General features: G+C 33.9%; 1 protein-coding gene across 7 annotated transcripts in view; it reads left to right on the forward strand.

Moving 5' to 3' along the window:
• septin7b (septin 7b) overlaps positions 1 to 11,839 on the forward strand; it is a 28,873-nt gene extending 17,034 nt beyond the window's left edge. For 2 of the 7 annotated variants that reach the window (XM_048151792.1, XM_048151798.1), the window contains 10 exons: positions 653 to 770; positions 1,099 to 1,191; positions 2,950 to 2,991; positions 3,201 to 3,297; positions 4,251 to 4,302; positions 4,511 to 4,636; positions 7,553 to 7,573; positions 8,187 to 8,322; positions 9,484 to 9,626; positions 11,082 to 11,839. In XM_048151792.1, coding sequence (XP_048007749.1) covers positions 653 to 770; positions 1,099 to 1,191; positions 2,950 to 2,991; positions 3,201 to 3,297; positions 4,251 to 4,302; positions 4,511 to 4,636; positions 7,553 to 7,573; positions 8,187 to 8,322; positions 9,484 to 9,626; positions 11,082 to 11,121 — 868 coding nt within the window. In that variant the 3' untranslated portion in view covers positions 11,122 to 11,839. The remainder of the gene's footprint in view (positions 1 to 652; positions 771 to 1,098; positions 1,192 to 2,949; positions 2,992 to 3,200; positions 3,298 to 4,250; positions 4,303 to 4,510; positions 4,637 to 7,552; positions 7,574 to 8,186; positions 8,323 to 9,483; positions 9,627 to 11,081) is intronic. The other 5 variants (XM_048151793.1, XM_048151794.1, XM_048151795.1 and 2 more) reach the window with 5 other exon arrangements.
• Positions 11,840 to 18,834: the final 6,995 nt, after the last annotated feature.

Here is an 18,834-nt window from a genome sequence, read left to right on the forward strand (position 1 = left end):
CGTTCAAACGTTCAACTCATTGTGAACACCAAGTGTGTTCTATGAGAAAGATTGTTTCAGTAACTCAGTATGTTTTTTTTTAATAATGTTAAAATGGTGCAATATTCATGAATTTGATTAGGCTATGTACTTAGCAATTTCGTTGTGAGTGCCAGGAGCTTGCCGAGAGAGCCCGCCCACGCGCTCTTCTGATTGGCTGTGATTTTTGATTGACTTTACCGTCTGGTGTAAATAGACAAATTGCTTGTCGCTGGAATTTTTTGATTAGGACACGGTGCAATGACTTTAAATTATCTTTTGGGGGTAATTTCTCAGCCAAATTTGATGTGAAATTAAATTGTGATTAATTAATCAGCACATCATGTAATTAATTGGATTAAAATTTATAATCTCGTAAATCTTGTTTCATTACTGGATGAATCAGCGTTTTTGAACAAATCTTTTGAATGAATGATTCAATGACAAATACAAATACAAGTCACTTGTCGCCACCTACTGGTGTAACAATGTAACTGAGACAATCTTTATTTGAAGTGTTTGAAGTTACTTTCAAAAGGTGATTTACTCTATTTTGATTGCTATTCATTACAGCGACTGAGAGAACCGTGTAATCGTTGCATCTTTATCATGGTGTTGTGTATTTTTCCACCAGACTGAAACCTTTGGACATCGAGTTTATGAAACGGTTGCATGAGAAGGTCAACATCATCCCACTGATTGCCAAAGCAGATACCCTAACCCCCGAAGAGTGCCAACAGTTCAAGAAACAGGTCAGTCGGCCTCTAAGTCATGTCTTTTTAAACTCCTGATTAAGAAGAAGGCAAGAAGAGATGGCAGGAGTTCAAGCCTCCGGCACCATGTGTGTCTTGAGCATTTCACCATCTGTCAGAGTATTATCTCTGCAGGAACCAGGAGCAGGAGTGCGGCATTACCGCCCAGACAGGAAAGATCAGATGAAAAGATTTGAGCACATGCACAAATAAATAAACAGAGGATGTTCCTCAACCCTAAACAATCATTCTTGGTGATCCTCTGGAGGTTGTGTGCTGCTCCGACGGAATCGCATGGGGTTTGTGTGACGTTTTTATGTTTTTCTAGATTATGCGAGAAATCCTGGAGCACAAGATCAAAATCTACGAGTTTCCAGAGACGGATGATGAGGAAGAAAACAAGATCGTGAAGAAAATCAAAGTAAGAGTTCCACGTTTGTGTAACATCCCCCCCCCCAATTTATTTTGACGACATACATTATCAAGACTTGACAGCATTTGCGACTAAAAATAGATAAACTGTAAAAATCCATAAAAAGTACTTTTGAAAGTTTTAAATTCAGTTAAAAAAAAAAGTCATGAAGTCTTAAATATTTTAAACGGTATAATATAAGTCATATATATTACACGTTACAGCTTAATGCGATTATAGGTGATGATTTGATCAAATAAATATGAGCGCTGCACATTCAAAGTCTACGGCCTCGCAGTTTCAGAGCAGTTCACAATCAATAAATACTGTGCGTTTATGCCAATATATTGTTAATGATCCACTGTTGATGAATTATGACATTGTAATATGTTTTAGATGGGTTGTAAGAGTGCATATTTAAGCTCCCTCATATGTGTGAATGAGCAGCTGGAAGCAGTAAAGACATTTCAAAATAAGAGTCCCATTGTATTTTGGGCTTGTTTATAATTAAAAGTCGAGCATTAACATTTTTTCTTGGTTATTATTGTTTCAAAATAAACTTTATCTGGCATTTAATTGAATGGTTAGAATATACATTGTTAAAAAAAAAATTACAAATAAAAATTGATGCAAAAGTATTTTTAAATTCAAATAAATTAAATAATTTTACTTGTAAATATCTCCTTTTATATCCCTTTTATTGACTATATATATATATAATATATTGTGCTGTTCGCACATTTGTTCTGTAATTAATCATTATAAATCACAATTTAAAAAAAATTGGCATTTGTAATATTTTTGTATTGAAATAATTTCACAGTTATTCTCCAAATGAAGGTAGAAACAACTTAGATAGAATATTTTAAATATGTTTAATGGCATCTTTTTATGAATGATTCACAGATTCACTGCTACTGATGTCGCTATGAAATCGATTTTTTTTTTTAAACATTAATTATAGACATTAAACATTACAGTATAACTAAAACGATTAATCTCAACATTTATTAGAGTTTAAAAAATAACTCTTACATAAATTAACATAAACCCATTTTAATAAATCTCATACTTACCTAGAAATATACAGAAATTGAACAAAGTTATCAAACACTTTACAGCATAAATTATAAATTAAATATAGATTAATCCTTATTAAAGCTACAGTTTTCTGTTATCTTTGTTCTTTGATTAACATTACTGACGGACATCATCACAGCAACTGGTTTATTAGGCTGCTGTCGCTTTAAGAGCCGAACATGGCGCGGATCTGACGTGCATCTCAATTTCAACTCTTAAGTTCATTTAAGATGTTATTTAACTCATTTAAGACTGCTCTTATGATGATACTTGATAAAACGGGCATTTTGGCATAATAATGTGTGTTATTGTTTGTTCAAGCATGAAAGAGAACTCGATACTGGCTGTCACATGACACGACATTCACAGACAGCGTGTTCTCGTTTGTCTTGTGGCGCTTGAATGGTTTAAAAACATCTGCGTGAATAAGAGCGTAATCATATAAAGTAACGCTAGCCAAATTATGATGGAAAAAATGGATGCTGCATTAAATATTAATGCATTAAACTGAAAAACAATCATGCACTAATTTTGACAGCACTTATAAATATAAGAAAATTAAGAGCATGTGCTCCTTGGGGGGGAAAAAGTAAGCGTCAAGCCCTGGTTAATGAGCTCAAGGTTGTGATATCATGAGCAAGACAATTTCTAAACAAGCTGTTTTATGTTTCATTAAATGTTCTGAAGGAGGAGCCTTGTGTATCCAACGCACTTGTTTCAAAAGCAAAAGTAAGAAATATTCAGTTTTCTGTGATGTGTCCCCTTTAAATGCTGTTCATATAGTAGAATGAAGTGTTTCCTCTGATGAGTCTGAATCTGGCGGTGGACGCTACATGCGGTTCACATGTGGACGGCTGCCAAGCTTTGCATGTTGTTTCAGCAGACGGATTCCTTGTACACAGCCATCCATGAGTCTCTCTCTCTCTCTCTTTCTCAAGGATCGGTTGCCCCTGGCTGTGGTCGGAAGCAACACCATCATCGAGGCGAACGGCAAGAAGGTTAGAGGAAGGCAGTACCCGTGGGGAGTGGCAGAAGGTAGATGTCACAATTTTTAGAGTTACAGTTTTAATCTCAAATGTGTGATCGTTTCAGTTAAGAAGGTAACATTAAAAACTATGGATGGTAATTTACTTTTTGTTTCATTTGAGAATATTTAATTAATTAATTAATATTTAATTAAACAGTAAATCATCATATCAGAATGATTTCTGAAGGATCATGTGACACTGAAGACTGGAGTAATGATGCTGAAAATTCAGCTTTGATCACAGGAATAAATTACATTTTACTATATATTCACATAGAAAACAGGTATTTTAAATTGTAATAATATTTTGTGATTTTTACTGTATTTTTGATCGAATAAATTCAGCTTTGATCACAGGAATAAATTACACTTTACTATATATTCACATAGAAAACAGGTATTTTAAATTGTAATAATATTTTGTGATTTTTACTGTATTTTTGATCAAATAAATTCAGCTTTGATCACAGGAATAAATTACACTTTACTATATATTCACATAGAAAACAGGTATTTTAAATTGTAATAATATTTTGTGATTTTTACTGTATTTTTGATCAAATAAATTCAGCTTTGATCACAGGAATAAATTACACTTTACTATATATTCACATAGAAAACAGGTATTTTAAATTGTAATAATATTTTGTGATTTTTACTGTATTTTTGATCAAATAAATTCAGCTTTGATCACAGGAATAAATTACACTTTACTATATATTCACATAGAAAACAGCTGATTTAAATTCTAATAATTTTTCACAATTTTTCTGATTTTTAGTGTATTTTTAAATCAAATAAATGCAGTCTTGGTGAGCAGAAGACACCTTTTTTTTTTTTTTTGCTGATGCTTTAATTCCATCAGCTAGAAATTGCTGTTTTCGAGGTCAATATTTGTCCAGCAACAACTATAAATTGCATTTGAATAATATTTTGATGTGTCTCTTTTCTTTCTCCTCAGTTGAGAATGGAGACCACTGTGATTTCACACTCTTAAGGAATATGCTCATCAGGTAAATACATCCAATGTTGCAATAGCTTTTGGAGAGAGAAAGTGAAATGCATTTCTTAGGAAGTGTTCTTTCAGTGGTCATTTGGTTTGATGGTTTATGTATCTAATATAATGACATGCATACTTTAATTATGGCTGTACTGTCTTTACTTTGTGGCTTCTTTGTAATGTAATGTAACTGTTTTTAAGTATGAGGTGTTTTGTGTCAGAACCCACATGCAGGACCTCAAGGACGTGACGAATAACGTCCATTATGAGAACTACAGAAGCAGGAAGCTTGCGGCTGTCACCTGTAACGGAATCGACAACAACAAAACCAAAGGCCAGCTCACCAAGTAAGTTGTTTAGGAACATTATATCACTGATCCAAGAACATGCACTTCAACATGCAGATTCAAGATGTGAGTGGAAATGCTTGGAATAACGTAAAGCGACAGATAGCATCCATTGATGTGTGGTGGTTACGTTCCATACTAATTCATTTCAGACACACGCTCAACTATTGACGATGATTTAATTAAATAAATATGAGCATGTTTAAAGTCAAAACATGGCGCTGTTGCTCGTTCTACAGACTCGCTGTTTCAGAGCAGCTCAAAATAAGAGTCCCAGTGCATTTTGGGCATTAAACAGAACATTTTTTTCTGTTATTATTGGTTATTTTGTTACAAAATAAACTTTATCTGCCATTTAATTAAATGATTAGAATATACATAATTCCATAATTATTACATACAGTTTGAAGTAGATTTGTTTAAAAAAAAAAAAAAAAAAAATGTTTATTGTATTAAAATAAATTAAAGCATTTCTGTCATTTGGAGAAAAATGCTCATTTCCCTGAATTTCTGTATGTTTTTGAGGTTTAAGATCAATTTAAGTAATGCTCAGTTGTCAAACAGCATTGTTAAATTTTATGTTGCATCATTTCCTGTTCTTTGGTAAAACGGTGAGCACACTTTTAACCATACTTGTGGCCGGCCCACTTCTGTTTTTAAAATCAACATGAAATGCAGTTTACAAGTGAAACAGGATATTCATTGAGGGGCAGGACTTTATTTTGTCCATTAGAGTGATTGGATCATGAGAAGTGGCAGTTAAAAAGTGTGATTGAAAAATATAATGTATATTTAAATGTTATAAAATATGTAATTTAATATAGAATTTAAAAAAAAATTTGACAAAGTAAATGAGGTTCTCTTTTGATTCCATGTTGACTTTTAATTTCCAGATCGCTTAACCCCTTAACTGTTTTGAGCATAGACATGAAAATGCACCATCCAAACCTAAATGGATGTAATTCAAGAATACTTTGGAATAAAGACATAAAATTGGTCTCGTTTTAAAAAAGACACTCGGCAGATTATATAAATAAAAATAAAAGTCTGAAAAAGTTGTGGAAGTTTATATTTACTGTAAAATTGCTATCAAATCAAAAGCCATATGTCTAAGTAAGTTGATATCACAAAAATTAAAGTTCCCATGAAATTTTGTTTAGGCGCTGTACCAAAAATATCCACCAGGTGTCACCCACATTCCATTTAAAAACATTTTGACGCACTCTCATATAACACATTTATAAATCTCTATTCAAATATCACAAAACAATCACCAAATATGGAACCTTGAGACTTTCAGACGACATGTTTTGTCAAGATTAGAAAAAGTTTTAAATATAAAGTAGTTAAAATAAAATTTGTAATAAGAAACCTGACACCGCCCACTAGGGGAGGAGCTCGCTAAAAGAATTAGAGTATGTTTTTCATGGTAACGCAATGTCCAATTTCAAAACAATTTTTTACAGGATGAATTTTGAGTTGGTAAGCTTTCGAAATTATACCTAATTTATTACGATTACTAAAATATCACTTAAAAAAAGCACATCAAAAAATAAAAGTCTGAAAAAGTTATGGAAGTTAATATTTACTGTAAATCAATTGTACTGTACTAACCATTTTTATTTTTTATAAAATATATATTTTATATAAAAAAATGTTTACTCTAATATTGCCATCCAATCAAAGCCATATATCCAAACAAGCTGTGTTCCAAATTTGAAGTTGATATCACAAAAATTAAAGTTCCCATGAGATTTTTTTTAGGCGCTGTACCAAAAATATTCACCGGGTGTCACCCACATTCCATTTAAAAACATTTTGACGCACTTTCCTCATAAATTTCTATCCAAATATCATTTCTATCACAAAACAATCACCATGTATGGAACATTGAGACTTTCCGACATGTTTTGTCAAGATTAGATAAAGTTTTAAATATAAAGTAGTTCAAATTTGTAATACAAACCTGACACCGCCCACAGGGGGAGCAGCTCGCTAAAAGAATTTGCGTTACCATGAAAAACACTGTAATGTCCAATTTCAAAACTGTTTTCACAGGATGTATTTTGAGTTCGTAAGCTTTGGAATGATATTAGGCAAGTTAATATTTACTGTAAATCAATTGTACTAATATACTAAATAAATATATTTTATATAAAATATATATTTTATCAGTTTTTTTTTTACTCTAAAATTGCCATCAAATCAAAGCCATATGTCTAAATAAGTTATTCCAAATTTGAAGTTGATATCACAAAAATGTATGAAATTTTGTTTAGGCGCTGTACCAAAAATATCCACCAGGTGTCACCCACATTCCATTTAAAAACATTTTGACACACTCTCATGTAACACATTTATAAATCTCTATTCAAATATCACAAAACAATCACCAAATATGGAACCTTGAGACTTTCAGACATGTTTTTCAAAATTTTAAATATAAAGTAGTTAAAATAAAATTTGACACCGCCCACAAGGGGAGGAGCTAGCTAAAATAGTGTTTTTCATGGTAAAGCAATGTCCAATTTCAAAACGGTTTTCACAGGATGAATCGAGTTCATAAGCTTTCGAATGATACCTAATGTATGATGATTACTAAAATATGCACGCTAAATAAAAAGAGCACCCAGACGGTGACAGTTAAGGGGTTAAATAGCTTGATTTATAATAAGAGTTCGCTTCACAGTTTGCTCTGGCCGCTAACCCCTAATTTAAGAAGCCAAACTCTTAACACAAGCACGTATATGCATGAACACACGCTTCCAACGAGTCAGTCACCTCTAACCTAAAATACCGCCTTGCAGGAAACCACATTAAAAGTGTTTAGTCTTATCTGCTTCTGTTCACACATTATTTTGCTCTTTAGTGTATGATCTGCAGCATGCTAAGTGTGTGTGTGTTTTTGTTTTTTAGAGGTGACACGGTTGAAGGCATGTAAGTGGTCATTTACATTTTTCCAAATCCCTGTGTAGTACGGATCCTCTCTTCCTCTGGGAAACAGTGTCTGTCATCATCCCTCCTTTTCCACCAATTTTTCCGGGGAGTAATCGACCTTGTGACCCTGTTGTATTGATTAGATCAGCGGAAGACAAGCCCTTCCTTATGTTCCTGATGTGAAATGTGCTCCGGGTCTCATTCATTCACTGATGCATCGCAATTCTTACGCACTTCGCAAAAAAACACATCATGAATAAGATCCAGTAATTGTTTTGAGTGGCAAAAATTGAGATGCATCATCGATGAAGTCGAATCTAAAGATTCCTGTTCACTTTTCCGTCTGGCATATGTTCCTCTTCGCAGCTTTCCTGCAGCGCTCACTAACGCTTTGGCCATTAACAGTTGAACCGGGATGCTTGTTTGTTTGATTGTTTGTCTTGATATATTTTCTTGCCTGAGCAAGAGATGTTTCGCGGGAGCGTTTGGTCACGGGTGTCTCGCACAGAGAGGGCATCGAGGGCTTTGTTGGTTCACCTTTCCGTCTTCTCTTGTCTTCTGAAGATGCATCGCTCTGAGGGAACTGATTGTTAATGGCATGTGTCAATCCTAGGAGTCCCCTCGCCCAGATGGAGGAGGAGAGAAGGGAGCATGTGACCAAGATGAAGAAGATGGAGATGGAGATGGAGCAGGTCTTTGAGATGAAAGTCAAGGAGAAGATCCAGAAGCTGAAAGATTCAGAGGCGGAGGTACTGATGGATGATAAAACTGAAAGAATTATGCTCCTATATTATGTTTTCATAGTAAACTTTTATTTTACTTTATTTTAGACTATTTTAGAAGGAACCGTAGTTTGATCCACATTGCCATTGTACATTACAAATGCTTAGTAAAAATATAGATAAAAATAATCAATTCATGTTTATACACTATTTAAGCTACTAAAACTTTAAAAAAAAATTAGTTAGTTCACCCAGAAATTAAATTTCTGTCATTAATTACTCACCCTCATGTCGTTCCACACCTGTAAGACCTTCGTTCATCTTCTGAACACAAATTAAGATATTTTTGATGAAATCCGAGAGGTTTTTTAATGAAATTACCACATTCAAGGTCTGGGAAAGTAGCAGAAACATCATTAAAACAGTCATGTGACTGCAGACGAGAATACTTTTTGCGCACAAAAACAAAACAAAAATAACGAGTTTCAACAAATTCGTCTCTCCCCTGTCAGACCCGTATGCAGTTGACGCAGTTCAACGCTTCCGTGTTTATGTCTGAACGTCGGCTCATTATTGGCCGGCTCCTGCGTCAGCATCACACTCATGCATCATGCTGGTCACATGATCAGTGTCGGCCAATACTGAGCCTGATATAGAACCTGGAAGCGCTGAACGTTGCTTTCTATTGAAGATAAAAAAAAAACTTGCAGATTTCATCAAAAATATCTTAATTTGTGTTCTGAAGATGAACGAAGGTCTTTCGCGTGTGGAACGACATGAGGGAGAGTAATAAATGACGTAACTTTCATTTTTTGGTGAACTAACCCTTTAAAATAAATTATAAAAAACAAACTTTTATGTCAGCAAACTTTTATTGTCATTTAATTAGTTTTAATTGATGTACTAATAACTAAAACTGAATTAAAAATTAATAAAAACTAGACATTTTAAATAAAAGTAATACAAATGAAAAAAAAAATATTTATTGAAACTTTAAAATTAAAACAAAAATCTAAATAATAAAAATATAATATATAATAATGGCGAAATAAATTTTTTTAATGATACTAAAATAATGCTGTTGCACACACACATGATTTCAGAACTCTTCCACTTCAGTGTAATTCTGTACTCTGTGTGTTTGATTTGATTTTGTGTGTGTGTGTGTGTGTGTGTGTGTGTGTGCAGCTGCAGCGGCGTCATGAGCAGATGAAGAAGAACCTGGAGGCTCAGCATAAGGAGCTGGAGGAGAGACGGCGTCAGTTTGAGGAGGAGAGATCGACCTGGGAGACCCAGCAGAGGATCCTGGAGCAGCAGAAAATGTACGTGATGTAAATGACACTTTTTTTATCTTCTTTATATTGCATTCAGATCCACAGTTTCATTTTTGTTCTAAATACTGTTTTTTGTTTTGTTTTGTTTTGTTTTGTTTGTTTTTAAGAATTTTTTTTAAAGACTGTCAAAATACACATCATTTATTTATTTTTTTCAGGTATTTTTAAAAAGAAAAATGTAAGAGATATAACCATTTAACCTAAATTGTTACACCTTTTGCGTTCTGGTCCGTTTTGGCCTGAAAGTGAAGTGGTTTTACACTTAAATTATGCTTTTTTTTTTTTTTATACATCTATTAGTAAGATTTGTCTCAAATTACTTCTGTAAAATTCATTTATCCTCTTTATTACACTCACACACATTTTTTTTTTTTGTTTACAAACATGCTCACACATGCAAACATGATAATTCTGAAATTAAAATAAACCAAAAATGGTCTAAATTTGAAAAAGAGGGTTTGAAAAGTGCAGATTTCCCTCTGCTGCCCCCTACTGATGAACCGCTGCAGCATGAGCACGAGATTCAGCCTGTTTATACAAGTAAAATGAATATATTTAGTTTGAAAACATTTCAGAGTAATACTGATGTTGTTTTGTTAGAAAAAGAATATGTAGGTTTCATAAATTTTGAGCAGTCATGAGCTATAAGTTCAAAGGAATTTAATTAAAGTCAATGGACTTAATGATAATTCTCATATTTTATGTTCTTATAAATTTAATATAATTATATATTCAAATAAAATTCCTCATAACTAATAATAAAAAATATATATTTTCTTGCATCACCCTGGTTTTTGCTGTAGTCATTGTAAATTTGTATATTTCAAGGAATTCTTAATTTTTTTTAAATTAAAAAGGGGGTAAATGTAGTAATAACATGGTAAAACATGGTAACATGACAAGTTGTCAACCTGCATTATTTCAACTTATTTTTAAAATAATTGTTTAAAGGGTTATTTCAGCCAAAAATGAAATTTCTGTCATTAATTACTCACACTCATGTTGTTTCACACCCGTAAGACCTTCATTCATCTTCTGAACGCAAATTAAGATATTTTTGATGAAATCTGAGAGTTTTTTTTTTTAAATCCTCAATAGAAAGCAATGAAATTCAAGGTCCAGAAAAGTAGTAAAAACATCATTAAAACAGTCATGTGACTACAGTGGTTCAACCTTAATGTTATGAAGCGACGAGAATACTTTTTGTGCGCAACAGTGAGTAATTAATGACACAAATTTCATTTTTGGGTGAACTAACCCTTCAACAAGGGCATTTGTGGTGAAAAACTACATTACCCATAATGCTCTATGGAAAATCCCACCAATCAGAGTCATAATGAGCAAAAAAAAAGAAGCACTGCGAATGATGCTCTAAAGACTTTTTTGGAGAAATTAATGACAAAATCCGTCGCTGAAAGTGTTTATGAAATCATTCTGTTTATTTCCCCACAGGACTTTGGAAAAGAACAAGAAGAAAGGGAAGATCTTTTAAGATGATTTCAAAGATGACCAGGTGGTTCTCATTGGCCAATCCTCCCCGACCCGACACCCGCGTCGCTCAGACTCGGAGCTGTTCGTGGACCTTCATGAGCGTCAAGCCAAACCCTTACCGATCTAAAACAAATTCACTCCCCAGCTGATGTCCGCTGTTATTATTCCAAATTTAGTGATGCCGAATAACACGAACCTCCATAACAGAATATGACCCCCGCTGAAAACATGTGAACCTGAAGAAACCCGCGTAACGTGGCCAAATTAAACAATTGTAAATGCACAGATGGCGTCCGGAGGGGATGGGCAAACGTATTATTTGCTCCTTTTGGCTTCTGATTTAGTTTTTCTCTTACTGCAGAAGTGTTTCCAAAGTATAGTGTCTGTCTCGTCAATATCCTTTGACCACCTCCTATAACTTCATTAATGTTATTTCAGTTATTTTTTTATATATTATATATAAATATGTATACGTACACCAAGACAGCTAACGTAATATTTTTTTGTATGTTTATTAGACTGGTGTCTTAATACATGGACGGTCTTTATTACTCTCGAACGGTCGACTGGTTTCAGCATGTTTGTCTGCTGTACAGTATTTCCAGCTGTTATAGGACAGAACCAGTCCAAAACTTGTTTTTCTTATGTTCTCCATCTATGTATTTTTAATTTTATTTTTCATTTGTATTGTACAGTCTCTTAATAAACTTGTGATGATACAGGTTGAGGTCATCAAGAGTTCTCTTCATAATCATACAATCTTCCTGTACAAGAACCAATGATCATAATATTGAATTTAGGTGATTGTTACGCTTTTGTTCTACTGTATCTCATAAGTTCACTCGAAGATGAAATTAATTTACTACTTTAGTCAAGGTGCACTTTGTTTTTGTTCAAAAATTTAAGTCAATATACATACATACATACATACTCCTTCCTATTATAAGTTTAATATGTTTATTGTATATCAATTTCGTGGGAAATTGTGTACATGCATACACAGAGATCTGTTGTGCAGCACATTGTTTGACAAAAAAAAGTTTAATTTCATGATTAAAAGATAAATTAAATGGTATGCGTTCATTGCCGGAAAAATGAAAATAATGAACAATTTCTGGAAAAAAAAAAAATCATAATACTTTTTTTTTAATTAATGAATTTTATTGTTTTTAAGAATTCAATTAATTAGACATGCTTTTTGAGTATTAAAATGTAATTAAACCATTAAAATGGAGTCCAGAAAAGAAAACCGAATTTGGTAAAAATAAAACGTATATCATTGGGCCCTAAAATTTTTTTATTAAACTTTTAATAAATAGTTGGTAAATTAGATGCGTTTCATTATTTCCATTGATTAGTACAGAAGAGGATTAGGGCCAAGCAATAATAAAAAAATAAAACCATCTCAAGATTAAAGTTGTTAAATTTCGAGAAAAAAGTCGAGATAAAATGTTGAGATTAAACTCATTACATTATGAGAAAAAAAGTCATTAAATTACGAGAACAAATTCTCGTAATTTAAAGAATTTGTTCTGGTAATTTAACGACTTTTTTCTCAAATTTTACAAATTTGTTCTCGTAATTTAATGTCTTTTTCTCGTAATTTAATGACTTTTTTTCTCATAATTTAATGACTTTATTCTCAACATTTTATCTCCACTTTTTTCTTGAAATTTAACGAGTTTTTTTCTCGTAATTTAACGAATTTGTTCTTGTAATTTAACGTCTTTCTTTTTTCTCGTAATTTAATGTCTTTTTCTCGTAATTTAATGACTTTATTCTCAACATTTTTTCTCGACTTTTTTCTCAATTTAAAATTTTTCTCATAATTTAACGAATTTGTTCTTGTAATTTAACGTCTTTTTTCTCGTAATTTAATGACTTTATTCTCAATTTTTTCTTGACTTTTTTCTCGAAATGTAACATTTTTCACATAATTTAACGAATTTGTTCTCGTAATTTAACAACTTTTTTCCTCATAATTTAATGAGTTTATTCTCACCATTTTTTCTCGAAATTTAACATTTTTCTCATAATTTAATGAATTTGTTCTTGTAATTTAACGTTTTTTTCTCGTAATTTAATGACTTTATTCTCAACATTTTATCTCAACTTTTTTCTCGAAATTTAACGTGTTTTTTTCTCGTAATTTAACGAGTTTATTCTCAACATTTTATCTCGACCTTTTTCTCAAAATTTAACGATTTTTTTCTCGAAATTTAACAACTTTAATCTCAAGATGGTTTTATTTTTTTATTATTGCTTGGCCCTAATCCTCTTCCATAGATTAGACATGCTTTTTGATTACTAAAATTTAATTTAACCATTAAAAATTTAAAAATAATTAAATAAAACTGAAAAAAAAATTAAAATGGAAAAATCTGAATTTGGGAAAAAATAAAACGGAATTTAGGAAAAAATAAAATGGATTTCATAGGGCCCTATGTATGTCATTAATGTTAATTAAAGAACAAAAGACAGAAAATCACTCACTGCTCTTGACTGAATCACTTTTGTAGCTTTAATAAGGATTCATCTATATTTATTTTATAAATTATGCAGTGAAGACTGTGAAGTGTTTGATAACTTAATTCAACTTCTGCATATTTCCTACCTGTTTGATCAAATATTTAAAATATATGGTCTATTACTTTAGAGATTAAAAGTGAAATTATTACAATATAAAAATATAATAACTTTAATGTTAGGATGTGATTAATAGTGATTAATTACAAAAAATATATATATATTTTTAATTGATTGGCCGCTATATATATATATATATATATATATATATATATATATATATATATATATATATAATTATTACTTTGTATGAAATATTATAATATATAAAATGATAATATATAATGAAATAACACAAATATCCACATTAAAGGACATAATTTCATATTTTTTTTTACTGAGTAAATTCATTTTTTACTGAGAAAAATTTTGTTTCTGAAATGTATTTGCATGTATATCTTTGACAGTTAATTTATATATTCATTAAAAAATTTTAACAAACAAAATCATTAAGTATGAATAAGCCAAAATTTTAAAATACACTTAATAGGCTCTAAAATATATACTTTAATATAAGTGAACTTAAATAAACAATCTTCACATAAACCCATTATAATAAATGTTATTCACCTATTTATTTATTTATTTACAATCCACACTAAAGGACATGTTTTTTCATTAATATATTTTACTTTTAAGTGAATACAGGTATGTTTCTGAAATTAATTAATTTATATTTATTTCTTTGACATTTCATTTATGTATATTATATAATCATTTATAAATATGTTGAAAATACAGCCTTCGAAAACAATACGTGAGATCTTTATGAAAATGCTGCATGTTTCTGGCCTAAAGTACTTCTTCAGAATTGAGCATAACATTTCAGAACCTGTGCATATCGACATTGTGTTCATTACTGCAGTTATTATTTATTTGCATGCAAAAATGTCTGCCTGATGCCCACAGGGGGTGCTCGTGTAAAACCAGGCATGACAAATGCTAATGGCTGGTGATTTGCGAACAACACCTGACGAGTAGCGCGGTCTCTAGCGTCTGTGGCTCAATGAAGCGCCTCGTTAAGCAGCAGTGTGAACATCATGTGTGACCTTCAGTGTGTTAAAACACATCCTGCGCAGTGAACCTTAGTTTAAAGTCAGAGCCTCGCTCAGATGTCACCAATCCGAAAGAAGAGAATAAATGCCGCGTTCACGCCATGTTGTAATTTACCGTAAATACTTGGAGCTTTTCACGTCCTCGGATTCTGACACGTGCGTTTCTCTTGCGCTATTAACTCCAAAATAAAAAAGCGTTGGTTGCGTGGTATAAGTCGTAGCTCTCAGAAATTACGATTAGGGATGCACCGATACCATTTTTAAGGACCGAGTACGAGTACCGATACTTTTTTCTAGTACTCGCCGATACCGATGCCTATACATTTGTTTTTTTTTGGTGATGTTGCAGTTTTCCAAGCACAACACAGTGAGACTAATGAATGAGATAATCCACACGATGGACATTTTGACAACTGTGTGTGCATTTGACCATTCAGGCGCGAGGAGAAACGATCGCGCGCAAGAAAGAGAGAGAGAGGCTTCTGGTCTGTCATTCAGATCGATTCCGCCTTCACTAATCGATAACGAATTGTGATTGGAAGGATGCAATTGGCAATGTGTGTGTTGTCATCATTAATTTTGAAGTATTTCCACACTTCTGAGTCTGACATTGTTTCTGCTGTCGTCGGAGTCTCTGTGCACGGACAATTCTGTCAGTTACGTCACCTGAAGTATCGGTCTTTGGTATCGGGGGTATTTTTTACGAGTACAAGTACATGAGCTTGGTATCGCCCAATACGATACTAGTGTATCCCTAATTATGAGTTTTTCAATCACGTGAATCATGCCTTTTACAAGTCAGAATAGTGTCACGTATGCACAGAGACAAGAAGGTAAGATCCAAATGCAGCTGTAATGGGGTAATCCAACACGTAATCCACAAACAGGCAAGGGTCAAAATCCACAGAGCAGTCCAAACAGAAAACAAACAGAGTAACCGGTGACCATAAATGAAACCACGATAACAAAAGCAGAAACAAACCAGATATAAATAGACAGACACTAATGAACATAACACAAGACAGCTGGGTGCAATGAAGAGGTAATGAGTCCGGGAAGTGAGTTCTGGGAAATGAAGTCCAAGTGTAGAAAACAAGAGTCCGGGTTGGAGTGCCCTCTAGTGGCTGATATAGGGCACTCCCACTAGTGATCATGACAAATAGTTACGGTTATTATGACATGGCGCTAATTGCTACTCAAATCAAGCCCAAAATTAGCCCAATAGCGTCCCTTGGTGAATATCGTGTCCCATGGGGTAAAATCTGCATGTTTTTTTGGCGGGGTTCCCCTCATAAAATGAGCACTCCAGGGGATAAATATCACGTTACTGGGGTCGCTTTAACCCGCGGACATGAAAAACATCCCGCGGGAACACTTTTAAAGTACCCCTATTCTGTGGGAAAACCACGGACTTGGCAACGGTGCATTCATAATTACCGTAATTCCACGATTCCAACTTGTAAAAAGCGTTAAACTCGTAATTACAACTTGTAACCTGGGAATTTTCAGAGAGCTCCCACTTGTACCACCTGACCGCTGCTGATTGATTTGTTGATAGTGTTGCTATAGAAATGCATAATCCGAACGTCACATGTTGTTCTTACGAAATTACGGTAATTACAACATGCCTGACCTTCCCTCATGTTGGTCAAATCACATACTCTATTTATAGTATGAATGTAATCCAGACATACTACATTCACCATGTGTCGCTTTACTGCCATTCACAAATCCTCTCCCATGGGATAGTAAAGTGTCCATCGTATGCACGCTTCGAAGTAGGTCATTTTTTGCCAACTCTTTTATGAGTGCTGTGAATTCGGGCATACTTCTTTTGTCACACCCTGCATCTCAATCCGCTCCCTAGCTCCCTAGGTCGTGAATCAGTATATAATGAAAGTGAATGTGGCTGATACCCTGATCAGTGCCCTGACTACTGAACTAGGGAGCTGATTGAGACACACGGACATTGTTTTTCGCCTACTATATAGTAAGGAAGTATGCGATTTCAGACGCAGCCTCAGTTTTTGTCTTTAAACACTATATGTTGTTTTTTAGGATTTGAAATCAGGGTTATTATCATTAAAACTACAAAAAACATTTCTGTTAATTGAAATAAAGCTAAATAAAATAAAATATAAATGTTTGTTGAAAAACTTAAACTAAATGTTGCCTTGGCAATAAACTGAAATAAGTTTGTAGAAGCACTAAAATTATTAACTGAAAATAAATAAAAATTAAAACTCAAAATAAATTTAACCTAAATAGCAATATTTTTATTGCTATATTTTAAGGAGAAACTAAAATTATCATGAAAACTACAAATATAAGAGTCTCTTACTTCCGCTTAAATGGATCACGGATTTTCATGACACCACCAGCTTCTCATCAGATCTTCTGTCCAATCAAATGCTCTCTAGAATCTGAAGCCCCGCCCCCTACATTATAATAGACGCTGAAACTGTTCTCACTTGTTCTCACATTTACTATAGTTTCTCTAAGGTGAATGGCACATAGTGCACTATATAGGGGACAGGGAACGATTCAGACAGTGTAAATATGCTTTCCACTGACGCGAATGAAGTCCGTGTAACGAGGTTAGTAAATACAGCGGGAACCAGCGAATGTTCAACAAATTTTAATATAAAATAAACAAACAACAAAACAAAAGTAAAATGACACACAAACATAAAGTCCATGCCTGGTCCTCTCTCGTCCATCACTGTCTTTGCTCCTCCTTTTATGCTTCCGGAGCTCCTCCGTGAGAGATACGAGACCGGTGCCGAGCGCAGGTGACGCTCATTGGCAATCACACCACCGGCCTCGCGCCGTTCCCTCACGGCTCTCGCCCCGCCCTGCTTGTCACAGTCAGTTTTCGCGTTAGTGTCACGTGAACTGCGGATCATATGCAGGAGAGTCGCCGCAGACCACGTTTATTTTAAAGGGGTCATTAACTGTTTTGTTTTATAATGTTTCCTGGCATTTTTCCTACCCTGATTTGAACGCTGTGTTTTAAGGGGCGTGTCTGCTGTGAGACTTCAGTGTAAACGCCCACTGCTGTGATTGGCTGACATATTTGCATATGAGCTAGCTCAGTATTTGTTAGGTTAAAATCTCAATCTTAGGCAGAATATTTGTAGTCTCGGTCTCAGTAGCCTCAACCCCTGTGATGTGTGGCAGCGGCAGCGCGAGATCTCGGGAGAATGACCAAGCGGACACAGATCAAGTGTGGTACAAAGCATTCTCAGATTTATTCAGGAAGAAGGGTCATATTTATAGACATAGGTCAAATAACAATCTCCAGGATGGCTTGAGCATCCAATCATACGACTTGAGTATCAAACCTTTCCATGTATGGCATTTCGAGAAATATAATAACAAGAAATGTATGTATGTGTGTGTGTGTCTTCAACTTCTGGTTGTGTGTGAGAGCGTCAGTGTGTCCATGGACGACTACTTCTTGTTTTGTCTAGGTAGGTACATGATGTGCACAATGGAAAAATGTGAAGCCCAAGAAATAAGAAATGATTTAACAGTATTGCTCTCTCGAAAACTTTTAGCATGTTTTTACTATTACAGCTCTCAATGTTAACTAATCATGAAAAGTGCTGCATTATATTTAGATCGTGGCATGAAAGGTTGCACATTGTAGTCGATCACAGACATGTTGTTGAGATCATGAAAGCAGTGATTTCGTCAATTTCTGCACACTAACGAATAGGGATGCACCGATACCGATACTAGTATCGTATCAGGCCGATACCAAGCTCATGTAGGCTACTTGTACTCGTAAAAATACCCCCGATACCAAAGACCGATACCTCACGTGACATAACTGACAGAATTGTCCGTGCACAGAGACTCCGACGACAGCAGAAACAATGTCAGACTCAGAAGTGTGGAAATGATGACAACACACACATTGCCAATTGCATGCTTTCAATCACAATTCGTTATCGATTAGTGAAGGCGGAATCGCGCTGAATGACAGACTTGCGCGCGATCGGTTCTCCTCGTGCCTGAATGGTCAAATGCACACATAGTTGTCAAAATGTCCATCGTGTGGATTATCT

Source organism: Megalobrama amblycephala, linkage group LG13, assembly GCF_018812025.1.
Source record: "Megalobrama amblycephala isolate DHTTF-2021 linkage group LG13, ASM1881202v1, whole genome shotgun sequence".
Classification (NCBI taxonomy): domain Eukaryota; kingdom Metazoa; phylum Chordata; class Actinopteri; order Cypriniformes; family Xenocyprididae; genus Megalobrama; species Megalobrama amblycephala.